The following is a 17,527-nucleotide window of genomic DNA, read 5'->3' on the forward strand; positions in this document are numbered from 1 at the left end:
AAGTGCTATTACATTTCAAAGATTTCAAGAATAATCCTCTAGGTACCCAATCTAAATTTATACCCTAATGTCTGCATCATGGTGCAAAGATCCTCTAAACCATGCAGAGAAGAAAATTGTTTTTCATTATTATTTTGGGGGATGGCATGGTGGTGATGCTACTGTTGTATTCCCAGTTTCCACTCTAGTGAAAACAATCAAAAAACTTCTCTATGAAGGCTTTTGCCACTCTGGTCCTAAAATGGGCCAGATTCTGGCGGAAAAATCAGGCAAAACAGACTGAATCCTGTGAAACTCACCACGCCTTTTTCCCATATTACTAACATCCGGTCCTCAACACCATTCACTCCATTGGGAATCTTAGTAAAATCGTCCTTCCCAAGAGCTTTCTGGCAGGTGTTGAAAGTGCAGTGGTCAGACCCTGTTATGGTTAGATCACCACTGTAAAAGAGAAACACACAAGAGCAATAGGGGTGAGTAGATAGAATATGTCAGGAGGAAGCTACCATAACCTTCCCTGGTCTCTGGACCCCATTCTCAACTGACAGTCAGAAAACTGCAATGGAGAATGGGCAGCTTTTTCAAGTACATATTTCACCCATGCCTGTCTCTATTCCAGGAAACACTTTGGGAGAATAATACTCTTACATGAAGTATGATGAAGGATCGTGCTTGGGTCAGAAAAAGTGGGTTCTAGGCTCCATCACCTACTGGCTATGTGACTATGAGTTTGTCCAGTGCTCAGTTTCTCATCTAGAAATTGGTTATTATATATACTTGATGACAATTATTCAGGGTCACTGGCAATAACATAAGTGAAAATTTCTTGTGAGTACAGAACTACACAAAGGTGAACCAGGGTGATCCACATGAACAGAGGCAGCCCCTGGCCACATGGCAATGTTGTGATGAGCAGAGGTGGGACACTGGCTGAGGATGTTGAGGTCACGAGCAACAGGAATTGTGCTTTGACCTGTGAGTCACCTTGGGGATGTAGAAGGCTGAAGGAGGTAGGAGCCTGAAAGGAAATGGCAAGTGAACTCTTGGACAGTCTGTGGTGAAAAGCTCTTTTGTTAACTTGGATCTGAGTATCCGTGAATGGGGAATGTCTGAATGTCCATGAATGGTGTATTTCTCAAGAATAAACGATCAACATGTCTCCCAAAACAGCATCTGAAAATAGTTTGGATGGCCTTTCATGGGGATAACCTGCTCAGAGGGTAGGATTTTGCCTTTCACCTCTCCAGTGGCTCTGCCCTAGATCATCATCTCTTGTATCTATACAACAAGCACATCTGGTTCCTGGGTTGTTTCAGCATAGAAAAATACTCAAGACTATTCTGTATGATAAAAATAGGGCATATTGAAGAGACCTGGTCCTAGGCAGCAAGAGATAGAAAAGACAACGAAAACATCAGAGCAGAGGAAAATTTCAGTAAAAATGATCCGATTTCTCTGTGGCCAGGAGAGATTTTATACCACATCATAACACAATTAAGCCAATGCTTTTGGGTCTCCAGATGAAGGATTCCCCAGGGCCTGTGAGGTCAAGTAGGACAGAAGACTGGGAGGTCAATGGAAGGTCCAGATGGTAGGACAAGATCTCCTACACTCAAAACACTCAAGATTTGGGACCAGCAAAACATCTTCTTTTGGCAAAATACCTTACAATCATCTACTAAACTATTACTTAGCCAATAGATTCATGAGGAAGTCAGGCGTTGAAGGGTCCGGTCGTAGGGGTGGACCCATAACGTGATGGGCTGCATGGGGCCATTCTCTATTCCAGTAGTGAGTGCCATCTGTGCCGAGACCTGCTGCGATGGCTTCTCCATAGACCACCTTCCCTGGAAAGTTCAAAGGGAAGCGTTCAGCACCTCGATTTGCTCTTAAGAGAGCCATTTGACAAACACATAAATATTAGTCTTCTCTGTCCTACCTAAACTACAATTTACCTCTCTGATCAGGACTGAAAAGTAAAATCTACTGTTTACCGAGCCTTTCCTATGCTCCAGTCAGTGTGCACTGCATGCTGTGGTAGATGCCTGTACCCACTCGCTGATATTAGGCTTGGCCTCATGGCTTCCTTTGGCCAATTATATATGAATAGAAGTAACATGTGCTGCTTCCAAGCAGAACCTGTTAGAGCCACAATGAGTTCTCCCTCTGTCATGAGACCAGTAGAAGCTGCTTCTTCAGGTGTGTCTCAGAATGAAGAGACTATAGAGCAGAGGCAGAGCCAACCGATGATGGATATGAGTACGAATAAGAAATAAATCTCTGCCATTGTAAGCCACTGATATTTTCAGTTAATTTGTCACTGTAGCATAACCTAGCAAAAGCTGGCTGAAATATGTGCCATTCTAATGGAATCTTCCCAAAAACCCTATCTGGAAAAAGCTATTATTATCTCCATTAAAGTATGAGTCCTGGGCAAATATCTAGAGAAAACTATAATTCAAAAAGTTACATGCACCCCGATGTTCACTGCAGCACTATTTACAATAGCAACCTAAATGGAAGACATGGAAGCAACCTAAATATCCATCAACAGGTGAATGGATAAAGAGGATGTGGTACATATATACAATGGAATATTACTCAGCCATAAAAAAGAATGGAATAATGCCATCTGCAGCAACATGGATGGACCTAGAGATTATCATATACTAAGTGAAGTAAGCCAGACAGAGAAAGAGAAATATCACATGATATCACTTATATGTGGAATCTAAAAAACAATGATACAAATGAACTTATTTACAAAACAGAAATAGACCCACAGACATAGAAAACAAACTTATGGTTACCAAAGGGGAAGGGAGGGAGGGATAAATTAGGAGTTTGGGATTAACAAATACACACTACTATATGTAAAATAGATAAACAATGAGGACCTACTGTATAGCACAGGGAACTATATTTAATATTTTGTAATAATCTGTAAGGGAAAAGAATCTGAAAAAGAATATATATATATATATATATATGTATATATGTGTATAACTGAATCACTTTGCGGTACACCTGAAACTAACACAGCATTATAAATCAACTATATTTCAATAAAATAAATAAATAAAGATAAAACTTTTATAAAAGATGAGGTTAAGGCTTATAGGATTAAGTAACTTTTGTACAGTTAAATTACACGCACTCAGCATAGACGGGGTGGAGAAGGTAGGGTCTGAATCCAGGCATTTTGACTTGAGTGGTCCTAACCTCTACACTATACTATCCTGATGACAATGATCTTATGGTCATACAGAGTCCAACCACACTATATCTCTGTTGCAGGTAGACTGATCATCTTTGCACACCCTTAAGGTATAAACCTCCTCTAAAAACTTATGTTAAATAAAATAACACTCAGATAATAAAACTGTAGCCAGAACTGCATATTTATAAAATCATGCAAATGAGGCCATCAAAAGCACACAGTGTTAGAAAAGTTAATAGCTTGTAGTGAATTTGAATTTAAAATCAGGAGCCTATCTCTGATTAGCATTTGTCAGCATAATAGATTCTTTGGCATCCACCTGCTCATATCCAAGCAGTCATGAAGGAGAGTGCACAGAAAGGAGAAGCCGGCATCCCAATTACTTCACTCTGGTTAACCAGACGCCACAGACTTGAGTTAAAATCCCGATATACAACTGAAATGCACTGATTTCCTCAGAGTCCTGACAGTGGATGGCCACCAGCTGCCTGAGTCATATCGAACTGGAACGTAGCACCCTATTACCTCACAGATCATTTCTCCCCCAAATGAGCCATCTTCCTCCAGTGAGCCTAGGGATTTGAAAAACCCTGAAAGCAAGGCTGCTTGAAGCCTAACCAACTTTGCCTCTTATGTAACCTAGCATCAAACCATTGTTGATAAAAGTTATCCTCCAAGAAGTTAGCCACGGCTAATATCCTTCACTTTCATGATATACACACACTAGATGAATCCCACCCCGTTTCTTACTGTCCTATTCCCAGAAAAGAGGAAATGCCGTTAGTATCTCCTTCTGGTGTACCGAACAAGAAGCAATCACTTTTAACATGAACTAAGAGGTAATGCACTATTTACTGGAGAGATAACAGGACGGGCATGGTATTTCATCTGCAGGTACAAAGAGACCTTCCTATTCCAAGAGAACTTCTTACGGATGCTTGGACAATGAAAAACTCAGATTCTTGATCTGCAATCACTTTACAAGTTGCCAACTCAGGATTTTTCCTGGTACTTCATTACAGAGGAAAGAGTCTTATCACATGTTCTGTTCAATCATTTGGCCCATCAAGGTGGTATGGGAATACAGTTCCAAAATTTCTACAATTTTAATAGCTCTCAGGAAAAATTAAAAGTGTCAGCATCAACCAGGAGTCTGCCAGGACTGTTCTGAAACCAGATGACAGGTAATTTCCTTGGAAGGGTTTAGCACCTTTACAATATGACGTGCCACTTTTTTGGTATATACAACAAGCTCTTCGTTAACAGGGTTATTTTCAACTGTCTCCCCATTAATTTATCTGTAAGTACTTAAAAAAATGAAAAAATAAAAAAGTAAAAATTCCTAACTATTCTTCCCTGTATTTCACAATGGTTCTAAGACATTTTTCAAAGGACTAAACAGCATGCAAACTGTAAAAAGAAAACAAGGGGCCTGGATAATACATAAATTGAAGAATCAAACTAGATTAATTCAGCATAACAGTGGGTTCTGTTAGATTTGGGCCAGAAATAAGGTAGTAATAAACATATCTAATGTATGTATAGCACTCTAGACTTTACAAATACAGCTTGAAGGTTATATATCTTACTTGACCTTCATGGCAACCCAAACACTGGTTTGACAGACAAAGAAACTGACACTCAATAAGACTAATTTGTCTATGACACAGGGGTAGTGAGTGGTACATTAGAATTAGAATCCTAGTATACTGATAACATACCATACATATGCAGTATGTTAGTAGGAAAAGTATCATTTTTCATTTCTTGGTAAAGAGCATGTTATTTTTAAAAGTCAACCATAAGATCTGTGGATGTGGTTAAGCAATTTTCCAATTTCACTTACTGGTTTGATTTACTACATTTAACAGGTTAGTAATGAAAAGTCCTATATCTGTCCTAGCCTGATACTCTCCTGATTACATTCGAGACCAGACGATTTCAGCAACTCCTGGCAGATAGTACATATCCATCATTAATATCCTCCCGCTGTCTCAGCCAGTTTCACATTATGTTGTATCCTGTCTCCCCATACGTGTTCTCTCCTTCTTTCTCCATCATTTAGCTCAAAACCAAAAAAAAACTTCACTTATGATGCAATCTCCCAGTTAAAGGAGTTCTGCTCTCTGAGAGATTGTTACGATTTCCAAATAGTGAAACATGTCCAACCAACCAAAACTACCCCCCATCCCTGACCAGACAGCCCATTGTTTATTAGATGAAAGTGATAGAGCAGATGTTAACATCTTGTCTGAATTTGGGAGCAGCATTTAATCAAGTCATGGGATCTTTTAGAAAAGGTTGAAAGATGCAGAGAAGCTGGCATAGGTGGCCCGGAGTGGAAGCACCGGCTGCCAAACAGAAGGCCAAACGCTTTTATAAAAATAATTTCTCCCGGCTAGAAGGATAAAGTAGAACCTTCGGCTTCGTCTGGGTTCAAAATATTACACTTACAACAAAAGAAAATAATTGAGACGGAAAATATGTAGAAGCAGCATAATAAAGTAGATCACACAGATTCAGGTTCAAATCCTGATTTTGCTTCTAGTTGGTGACCTTGTGCATGATGAGTCATTGCTCTTGGTCTCAGTTTTTCTCATCTATGAAATGGGATCGTAACGTCCCTCTAGTGTGGCAATTTTGTGAGGATCAAACAACTTAACATATACGAAAATATCTAGCATCTTCCTGGGATCCTGGAGTCACTTCATGTTATGAGCTGAATTGTGTCCCTTGTCAAAATTCACATGTTAAAGTCCTAACCCCCAGGATCTCACAATGTGATTGTATTTGGAGATAGGGCGCTTTAAAGAGGTAATTAGGTTAAAATGAGATCATTAGAAGTGAGCCCTCATTCAATACGACTGGGGTCCTTAAAAGAGGTAATTAGGTTAAAATAAGGTCATTAGAAGTGAGCCCTCATTCAATACAACTGGGGTCCTTATAAGGAGAGGAAATCTGGACACACACACACACACACACACACACACACACACAGAGGGAAGACAATGTGAAGACACAAGGAGGAGACAGCCCTTCCAAGCCAAGGAGAGAGGTCTGGAGCGCACGCATCCTTCCTTCAGTGCCCACAGGTAAACCAATGTTGCCAACACTTAGGTCTTGAACTTCTATCCTCCAGGACTGTGAGAAAATTAATTTCCGTTGTTTTAAGCCACCCAGTCTGTGGTACTTTGTTAGAGCAGCAAACAAATACATTCTACAAACATTAGTTTCCTTATGGTTACACAATTCTTCTTCTTTTTTTTTAAATCTTTTAAAATGGGCAGTCTTGAACTGCTTTGCAGTTGGACATAAGGTAAATCATCTTGTTCTAAATTTAAAGGACAAGGGATGTTCGGATGTTCATGCACAAGAAAGAAAAAGGAAGCCTGAGATTCAAATCCACCTTAACTCGGGCACACATCAACCCTTTCTTAGGAAAAGTACTGGTTACCAAGCATCAGCTCATCGTACTTGTGTGAGATTTGGTTTTCTCTATTCAGCACCAACAAGCAGGGGGCAGTGTGACCACATGGGCAGAGAGTGGCCTCTGTGTGGTCCTTTCTCCCTGTTAGTCCCCAAATACAAGAGAAATACGCTGGGGGGGCGGGGGGCAGAGTTTAAATAAAATGGAAAATAGGACATCTAAACCTCCCTGTGAGAGAAGTTTATATTTTACAGCAATAAGCCTGGAAAATAAAGCTTTCTACAACATGGAAAACCAAAACCAAAGCAAAGCAAAGCAAACAGAAAACCCCCAACCATCATGTAGCCCAGTTCACTGGAAGCTACCTGAGAACCAAAGTTATCTTAATCATTTTTGCAAATTCAATGCCAAAAGCACAGTGCCAAGCACATATTAGGTGTCCAATAACTTGGTTTTTTATGAAAAGCATAAAGAAAACATTTTATTAATAAGTTCAAGTGACAGTCATATTTATACCCTGAAGACACGAATATGGATGTAAAACAGAATGAGTTTTATTAAGGTAAATTAAAACAAGTTAAACAGGGAACTAAAAAACAGTATGGAAAATTTCAGTCATTAATTGGTAAACAAATTTATTATAACAGATATACACCAAAGAGAGCAGCAAGTAAGCTGCTGGGAGAAACTGCCACCATTCTAAGCAAAGCACCAGAAAAATAATGAATCCACGTGCATGCAAGTTCTACTGGGAGGTGGGAAGGAGAGGTGAACAATATGTCTTTTTAAACACTATTAATTCCATATGTCAATACACGGCAGAAAAGGAACATCAATACCCAAAGCTATTCAAACCAAAGTAAAAAGTACCTCTGTCACTGAAACAAATGACATATATGGACACATATACTATTTGCACAAAGACTAGAGTACAGTGAGTGAGAGAGGTCTAAGTGGTAGGTGGGAACTTCTATATGAGATACAATTTCAGCTGGTTTGTCCAACTTTATACTGGGGGTATGGAGCAAGGGAGGGGGGATTGTGCTTCTGGAAGAAAAGGATAATACTCTAGGGACAGCCTTCTGATTCACTTGCCTCATTTTTGCGAAAGTGGCTTCTCACAGTAAAGATGGGAACTAACCTAGTTACTCAACTTAGATTAACTGAGACTTGAAATAAGCATGAAATTGAAATTCCTTGCAAACGGTCAAAGGCAACTCAGCTTTCCATGGCTCGCATGTGAAAGCTTTCTTCTTTTCCCTGTAACCTGCTTTTCACTTTTTATTGCAGGTGCTGAACGCTAAAAGGAAATATCATGGTAGGGAAACCGCAGGCTTTGAAAGAAAGCTGATGGACTGAACATGCATTCCCGTCTCTGGCTTTCCAGTTCACATCAAACCCCGGTGAAGATGTACAACAGATGAACAAAATCCAAAACGGTGCTGAGAATGAAAGAGGAACCACGGCTGACCAGAGGTTATGATAGATTGTAGGAAGACAGAAAGCAGATGGGATGGCAATGCTTATTAAGGAAAGTAGAGGCAGCTACAGCTTGAACTCAAACGAGCAGCAGGGTCATGACAGACATTCCTCCTGCTGTGGGGAAGGGGATGAGCTGGGGCAGTTAGCCCTCATCCCGCCCTCTGCCTGGGGAATAAAGCTTTCTAAGGTGGTGCTGATGCTACAGAGTGAAGCTCACCTGACAACCGAAGCTCACCAGTAACCACGCCCCCTTTACATTCACAAAGTTCACAGTCTCACTGTTGGTGCTCTCATTTGGGGGCGGGGCCTACTCACCAGCAGAGGGGGATCCACACCAGCTCCCTACTCTAATCACCTGAACTGTCCAGTCATGAATACAGACAGCCCAAGATCACCAGACACTTACAGAAAAAACAAACAACATAAAAAGAAGGGCCAAGATGTTTTAAAAAAAAAACTGAAAAATTGACTCAGGAAGAAACAAGATGATCCAGAAAACAGAATTTAAAAAAAAAAAATCTCTGTTAGTATTCTAATGAGGTCAAAAAGATCTCATCCACTGAAGGAAAAGTGTTTTCTTGGAAATAAATATATGATTACCAAAATGAAAGTTTATTAGAAGGAAAGAAGAAGTAAACAAAATCCTTTCCTAAAATATAGAGCAAAAATCAGGTTTTTTTAAAGGTGAAAGTAGTTAAAGGACATGGAGGCTTAGTTCAAGAGGTCTTCTAGTGGAGTTCCAAGAGAGGAACAGAGAAAATTAATATGAAGGAAATAATAGAAGAAAAATGTTCAGAATCAAAGATCAGTCTTCAGATTAAACAGACATCTGAACATGAAGGTGAATTTTTAAAATCCTACCGCTAAACATAGTCTTAATATAAATTCTGGAAGTCTAAAATGAAGAGAAAATATAAAAATCTTCCAGATGGTGAAAAGAGTGACAAAAGGACATGAATTTCACTGGCATTTGTCTACGTATCAGTAACACTAGACGCCAGAAGGGAATGAAATGGTGCCCTTATAATTCACAAGGAAGTAACTCTGAACCTAGAATTCTATGTCCGTTCAAGTTGCAAACAAGCTTGAGGACAAAGAATCAGAAAATTTACCTTCTAACACTCTTCCTTTAAAACTCACATGAGAGGGACTTCCCTGGTGGCCCAGTGGTTAAGAATCTGCCTTCCAAGGCAGGGGACACAGGGAACTAAGATCCCACATGCTGCGGGGCAACTAAGCCCGAGCACTCTGGAGCCCGTGTGCCACAGCAACTAAGACCTGATGCAGCGAAATAACTAACTAAATAAATATTTTTTTAAAAAATCACATGAGAATCTTCACAGTGATTCAAGAAAAGGGGAGAGATGGGAACCAAGAAACAGTATATCCAACCTAGGATTCTGTGAAAAGAAATCCAAGGATGGCATCTCTACAGCTTGGAAAGTATAAAAATAAAGCAGAAAGCCAAAAGATTCTCCTCTTAAAAAAATATCTCTGCAAGAAGAGCTGATTCATTTCAACAGAAGCTGATTCCATTCAATAGAAGGTATGAGGTAGAAGCTGGAAAATCTTCATGATATAGTAAAGGAAGTGTACATGTTTCTTTTCTGAACCTATATTAAGAAGAGCTAATTGGAAAAATTCCAAGCCAAAAAAAAGACAAGACAATAATGGTCTAAATATGTAGCAAACTAAAATAAGGCATGCCGTTAATCTTATGGGAGTGTAGGAAAAGAAACCCACTTCACCTTGACACCTGGCCTCTCCAAGAGTTAAATGACATTAGCTTTCACTCTCAAGTTAGTGATATAAATTCCTCTGAGGTTCTCTTCTCCTGAATTGTTTCTACCAAGAAGAATATTTCCACAATCTTACAAGTTCTAAATTTTAGACCTAACCTATAGACAAAGCTTGGAAGACCTGATTCTAGTCCTAGAGCCAACTGAAAATGCTGTAACTCCTTCATGTAACTTCATGTAAAGATAATAATACAGCTGAAAGAAGTCAGGAGGGGGCAGAGAGGGTGATGCTGGGCCTCTCAACTCCTTTTCAGCCTAGTAGAGAATAAAGAGATACCACACACACACAAATAGCCAAAACACATAAATTTAAGTAATATTACCTGAAGTGAACATTTACTACTAACAAAACTCAGGAGGTGAGAGGTAAGATTTATGTAGGCTAGACTGTTCTTTTTTCATCACTCAGAGTCAAGTGATACTGTCAAAAATTTATGTCATTTCTTACAAATTTATGGTTTAGAAATTTGAAGGAAACCACCAAAAAAATAGACATGGTTAAAAATTGCTAGTTCCAAGGACTGAGCTGAGAGAGAGAGAAGATGTTTACTCTTCACTTAATACATTCTTGATCATTTCCATTTCTGGAATGTTTTCTTCTTTTAACAATGATAAAAAAAATAACAAAATGATGGCAATATTTTAAATAAATTTGTTAAAAATGTAAGGCCAATAAACAAAACCAATTAAATATAAACTTGGTATCTGCATTTCCCAACTCTGTAAACTGATTTCTTCTGGAATAGAGTGGAGGGTAATAAAAAATGTGGGCTTTGGAGTTGGATAGACTTGAATTTCAGGTTTAGGACGTACTAGTAAAGTGATCTTGGGCTTAATTTACCAAACTTTCCCAAGCCTCAATTTCATCAGTCACAAAACAGTGATAAAATTTAGCTTGAAGCATTGTTATGACAATTTAAAAAAATATTGTATATTACAATGCAGTGGTGAGAAAATATATAACAAAACTTGAAATGAGATAAAAGATATACTAAAATATGTGCCAAGCACATACTAAGCACTCAACAAAGTCAGTTGTTATAATCATTAACCCTCAGGTCGCTATCTCTGAAGGGTATATAGTTGGCAATTCAACAATAAAATCCAAGGTAATAAGAGCATTGAATTGCTAGGCAACTACAATAGAGACAATTACTAATTGGGTATTTTTTGTGCCTCCTTGGGCAGTGAGTCTCAAATTCAATACGCATAGGAATCACCTGGGGTTCTAGTTATAAGGGGACATTCTGATTCAGTGCATCTGGGATGGGGTCCAAGGACCTGCATTGCTAACGAGCTCTCACGGGATGTCAGCACTGTGTTCCAGGGACCACACTCTGAGTGGCAAGGCCCTAGATGATGGAATGGGCTGGCAAAGGTATTTACAGATGTTCATATTACAAATCTATAAGGCTGAATTTTTTCTTCTTTAAACAAGATAACAATGAATCGATGTATCTTGCTCTTTTATGTTCAGAAATTACATTAGATAATAAATGCGTACATGGGACTTCCTTGGTGGTGCAATGGTTAAGAATCCACCTGCCAATGCAGGGGACACAGGTTCGATCCCTGGTCCGGGAAGATCCCACATGCCACGGAGCAACTAAGCCTGTGTGCCACAACTATTTAGCCTGTGCTCTAGAGCCCACGAGCCACAACTACTGAAGCCCACACTCTCTAGGGCCTGCATGCCACAGCTGCTGAGCCAGCGTGCTGCAACTACTGAAGCCCCTGTGCCTAGAGCCCGTGTGCCACAATGAGAAGCCACCACAATGAGAAGCCCGCGCACCGCAGCGAAGACCCAATGCAGCCTAAATAAATAAATAAATAATAAATTTAAAAAATAACTTTAAAAAAATAAAAATAAAAAAATAAATGCATACAATCTTCTGTAAAAGCTCAGTGTGTCCACTGCTCTTGTCACTCTGTACTCCCCACGGACCTGCCCTTGGATTAGCTGATGCAGTCACCATGTGAATGGACTGACACTGCTTGACCACCTGTGAGAGGTCACATGCCAGTGATGGAACAATCTCTCGTGCTAATTTATTCTGGACCTCTGCTGCCTCTGACGATTGCACATTAGAGTATTTTCACAAGTGTTATTACGGTAAATCTGACTCAACTAGAGCATCTGGGCTGACGTTTTAAGTATTTCATGTTTACAACCCCTTTGCAAAGGGATTTAGCAACGTCCAAAAAGTAGATATGCACTTGCCCTTTGAACCATTTCCAGGTTCTCATTTCTAGGACTCTTCCCTGAGGCTACGCTTTTGTGGGAGACAGAATAATGGCACCCCAAAGATGTCCCCATAACCTGTGAATATGTTAACCCTACTTGGCAGAAGGGACTTCACCGATGTGAGTAAATTAAGGATCTTGAGATAGGGAGATTATCCTGAATTAATTAGGTGGGTTCAATGTCATCCAAGGACCCTTAAAGTAGAAGAGAGATCAGGATAATGCAATGTTCTCCATCCACCATTGCTGGCTGTGAAAATGGAGGAAGGGAGACAGGAAGCAAGGAATGTAGGTGGTCTCTAGAAGCTAGAGAAGGCAAGGAAGGGCATACCCCCTAGAGCCTCCAGAAGGAACACAGCTCTGCTAACACCTTGGTTTCAGCCCAGTGTGACCGACTGCAGACTTCCGACCTCCAGAGCTGTAAGATAATAAATTTGTGTTGCTTTAAGCCATTAGGTTTGCTGTAATTTGTTACAGCAGTAATAGGAGACTAATACACCTTCCACAAATATGAAATAGCATAGGCAAAGGACATCACTGTGGTTTTATTTGTAACAGCTAAAGACTGGAAACGACCCAAATGTCCATAATTAGAGACTAGTTGAACAAATACAGTGGCATCCTCTGCACCTGTAAACAAGAATGAGGAAGCTCTCTATACCTAATATGAGCTGACCTTTAGCACATATTTTCAAGTAGGAAAAAACAAGATACAGCACACTATGGATTTTACCTTTCAAGTAGGAAAGAAAGAGAAATAAGAATATACATACGTTCCTTTTTCATAAAGAGAAACACTACAGGGTAGGCCAGAAATAAATTAATAAAAATAATTACTTATGGGTATGTGATGAAGAAGCTAGGGAAGGAAGCAAGATATCTCTGAGAATATATCTTTTATTTATTTTTTTTTTTTTTGAGAATATATCTTTTAATATATCACTTTGACTTTTGGGCCAGGTAAGTGTTTTCCATATTCAAAATATAAAATTATATTTAAAAATAATTTAAAATAAAATTAAAATATTCATATTTAATTTTAATAGTTTTCTGCCTACGATTTACATTCTAAAACCTTCCCTAGACTTACTCCGCTGCTAATGGAATTCTATCCCAATGCAAAATAAATACTCAAATCGAGAAACTGTTTCCTGACAGAACTGGCAAAATCACAGATTGCTGGTGGGTTAAGATTGACCATTTCTGCTGATTTTGCTGTTTGTTAAACCATATTCTGACGTTACGGACCTGACTGACAGGCTATGGGACACGGTACACCACTTGCAAAGCAAATAGAGAAAACCAATTTCACAGAGCTAGCAACAGCGCCATCTGGTGGCAAAACCTAAAGCTATAACTTAAAATTGAAGTACAGATTCTTTTTGAAGTGGTGTGCTCTTTTATACTGAAATTATACTATATGTGGGGAAAAAAAGCAACCAGAAATGGCTGGTAGTAAGACCTTATTAACTCCTGTGTGAAACTGAGGTGACTCAATACATGATACTGATAGATTACATTTAAAAATGCATTTAGCTTGCACAAAATCCTTATTGAAACTCAAGCAACAAGAAGCAATTTTGAAAAAAATTATTTTAGTGTCAATTATAGACATGCCAAATCTATTTTCATAGTTTTTAAGATCGATGTTATAAAAATGCAGCCAGTTTCAGGTTAAAAAAACAAACAGCCAGGATGATTTACACAACTACTTCTGATTATCCGGGTTCCTAAAAGTGAGAGATAGAAACGACTACCACATCCCAGGAGGGTCTAAACTATTGACTAAAACACACGTTATTTGTCTTTCATTCTTCCTTTCCCAGTACAGGCTAATGAATAAAATTATTTCCATGTTCAATTCTTATCAAAAATAGGAGATTTTCTCCTTCTTTTAAGATGACTGTTTACACATAAAATTACACTATCGAAGTGAGGCAATTAAGCAATTTGGAGTAAACATAACTTTGCTTTAAAAATCTTATAATAATTGTCATAAAAACACTATTTGGATAATTGCTTCAATCGCGCCAACAATCAAGTTGCTGTGAGATGAATCAATTCGATTCAAAAGGAATTTGTGGAGCACCTACTGTGTGCCCTGCCTGACCCTGATTCAGGTACTGGAAGGGCTAGTGGAGGTGCCTAAAAGCCAGGGAAGCTTCTATAAAGTTCACTGGAGAGCTGGCAGTTAGTGGTGTGAAGGGCGGGGCTTGCGGCTGAAGAGGGCAGAAACAGACAGACGTGTAAGGCTGCAAGAACATAGAAAGGATGCTAATAAAAAGGGAGGAAGAAATGTTGGGATTGGGATTGACATATATACACCAATATGTATAAAACATAATAGGAACCTTCTGTATAAAAAAATAAAATTCAAAATAAAAAAGAAAGAAAAGTTGTGGGAATTCATGGGCAACTTTCTGATAAGCAAAAGCAGAGGTTGGCGTTATTTTACCTTACACTTTAGCTAACAGTACTAGTTGTAAGCGAGGCTACAGTTCAGGAATTACCATCCCTCCTGGCATCTGCTATCACCCTTGCTGCGGACTTGCTCATCACGTGCACGACGCACAGAGGGCAGTTCACGGCGCCGGCTATGGTGATGGCTCTCAGCGTGGCTTCTGCCTCCACCGCTTCTGGGCGGCCCAGCTCATGGCCCTCAGGACCCGTTATCCCCAAAGCCAACATCTTCTTTGCTCCCTAAAAAAGGCAGCAGGAACATACACACCGGTGAGAAAGGTTTACTAACGACAACTCCTACAATTTTGTTGTGAAACGAATGCACTGCCAGGCTTTTATTTTAGATCTATTAGGTATAGGTGTGTGTGAATGTGTGCGTAGACAGTGTGTGTTTTGGGTAAAAATAATCTACTACTCTCAAAGCATATGTTAATTTTCCATATACATATTTCACAATCAAATTATTTTGATTGAAAAGGTGACAAAGATATGAGGTCTGTTCTAATCACAGTCTTTGAAAAGTAGTGTCCATATTTAAGACTTTTTATTGGTTCAGAACAAAATATAATAAAACAAAGTATTCTAGTCCCCCATATTATATCCTTGATGAAGCGACTCATGCGATTACGTAGTTAGTTCTATGTTTTACTGATTCATTCTCTTCATTGCCTTCTTCCCCGATCCACGGAGTGATATTAGACCAGTATTTCCTCTCTCCAAAAGGGTTATTCCTTCCTTACAAAAAAGTCCAGAAGTCAAGACTCAGAGTGTCAAAATGACTCACCTGGTGTCACACAGCTAGGAGGCGGAAGAGTCCAGTTTAAACCTGGTGTGTTTGAGCTTACAGCTCACGTTTTCCTCTTATCAACCCCCCTGCCCACCGCCCACCCCCCATCCTGGCCACGGGGCCTCCATCTCACTGACTTTAATGGGAACTGAGCCCAGGGAGACAGAAAGATCAGCTAATATAAAGGGTAAGAGACAGCTCTTTAAATCTTGCAGATGGTGTACCTTTGGGCATTAGTAACAGAATTAACATGAGAAATATCATCTAGATTCCTCCGCAGCACATTTTAATACCCAGTTTCTGAAAAGAATGGGGCTTTAAACAGCTACCTAATGCACTGCTTTAGTCATCAGATTTCACCGATGTCCACACTTTGGCATTTTGAACCAGCAGCTTGAGCTACCTAAAAAAAAAAAAAAAATGCTGGGGACACAAAGAAAAATATTTGTGTTTTTAGAATAAACCTTGTCTGAGATCTAATAACTGATCTGAAAAAGGGAACTCCTCATTCCAATACATATGCCACCTGCAAAAAACTCAGAGCCGGACAGCAAGTAATTCAAGTCAAGCGTTTCCAAGCCACATAAAATCAGTTTCTGAATTTCCTTTCTTCCAATCCATTAAAGGAATTTACCTACCTGGGGCCAGTCGTCCTCACCTTAAGTTATGGCCATTTTCATTTCTGTGGAAGCTCTGGAAGGCAGTTACTTACCTCTGCAATTAGGTCTCCATTTTCTGCATGAACTTCAGCAATGGCTCCAATTTCCTTGCACCAGGAGAAGACCTTGTACAGCTCCACATCTCTCAGCATGTACAGATCTCTATAGGCCATAAACACCTTGAAGGAGTTCACACCTTTATCCTGGGTAAGGATTTTCATTTCTTCTTTAACCTAAAAGGGCACAAAACCCACAGCAGAATGTCACTCTTTAATTTAAAGATAATATCAGCATTCTCCAAATTCTTGCATTCAGAAGAAAGTGAAGTAAAATAAGGACATCAGTTGGACTCCAGAAAAATGTAATGAAGGTCTTGATCTTTCCCCTAGGTTAGACCTCATTTCATCTGATGAATTGCTGTTGTTACGATACTTTTATTTTTAAACGTTATTTATTTATTTTGGCTGCTCTGGGTCTTAGTTGCGGCAGGCGGGATCTTTAGTTGCGGCATGTGGGATCTAGTTCCCTGACCAGGGATCGAACCCAGGCTCCCTGCATTGGGAGTGCAGAGTCTTAGCCATTGGACCACCAGGGAAGTAAGTCCCTACAATACTTTAAATCATGAAACAGTTAATAGTATTTCCCCCAAATACTTCACTGTTAAACTTTATGAAATTCTCAGCATCTATCTCCTGATGAGAAGAAATTATTCTAGAACATGAAAACGAAGCCACTGGCAGCAACAGAGGCAATTTTGTCTCTAGAAGGAATCAGAGCTAATGTGAAGTAAGGGTTTGGGGTCAAATCTGAAACCTACAGGATGAGTTCAGAGATGCAGGTAGTGGAAGATGCAGACTGAGCCACTGGCAGCTCCTGGGAGTTGAGTGACTCTGGACCTGTCAGAAGCCTCAGGAGCCTTCTGGGTTGCCAACTAAAAGGTTCTGATCACCGATTCCGATGTGTGGAGGTGGGGAGGTTCCCCACCCTCACGAAGCGGCTCTCCAGACACCAGCTGGGGGGTATCCCACAATTAAACTCAATTTTCACACTATCTACCTGCACCAGGTAGACTGCACTGTGTTCCGCAAGTTAAGGGTTCAGTGCTATGGGGTGTCCAGGTTGTCACCTGCACTTCTGACCAACTGGCTATAAGTGAGAGCTTCCCACAACCCCCTCCTCGGATTCAATTAATTTGCTAAAGCGGTTCACAGAACTCAGAGAAACATTTTACTTACTGGATCACCAGCTTATGATAAAAGGATACGATAAAGGATATAGATGAACATCTGGATGGAAGAGGTATGTCCTAGGGCAAGGAATGGGGAAAGGGCATGGGGCTTGAATGCCCTCTCTGAGAGCGCCACTCTCCCCAAATCTCCAATTGCCCAGCATCCTGGAAGCTCTCCAAATCCTATCCTTTTAGGTTGTGGCGGAGGCTCAATTACACAG

General features: G+C 39.8%; 1 protein-coding gene across 3 annotated transcripts in view; it reads right to left on the reverse strand.

Annotated features, from left to right (window-relative positions):
* The window catches only part of LOC117308665 (dihydropyrimidinase), a 234,092-nt gene that overhangs the window by 198,542 nt on the left and 18,023 nt on the right, over positions 1 to 17,527 (reverse strand). For all 3 annotated transcript variants that reach the window (XM_073794654.1, XM_073794655.1, XM_019942106.3), the window contains exons 3-6: positions 16,132 to 16,311; positions 14,683 to 14,872; positions 1,691 to 1,847; positions 300 to 441 (exon numbers count right to left, since the gene is read on the reverse strand). In XM_073794654.1, the coding sequence (XP_073650755.1) occupies positions 300 to 441; positions 1,691 to 1,847; positions 14,683 to 14,872; positions 16,132 to 16,311 (669 nt within the window). The remainder of the gene's footprint in view (positions 1 to 299; positions 442 to 1,690; positions 1,848 to 14,682; positions 14,873 to 16,131; positions 16,312 to 17,527) is intronic.

The sequence above is a fragment of the Tursiops truncatus genome, chromosome 17, assembly GCF_011762595.2.
Source record: "Tursiops truncatus isolate mTurTru1 chromosome 17, mTurTru1.mat.Y, whole genome shotgun sequence".
Lineage (NCBI taxonomy): Eukaryota > Metazoa > Chordata > Mammalia > Artiodactyla > Delphinidae > Tursiops > Tursiops truncatus.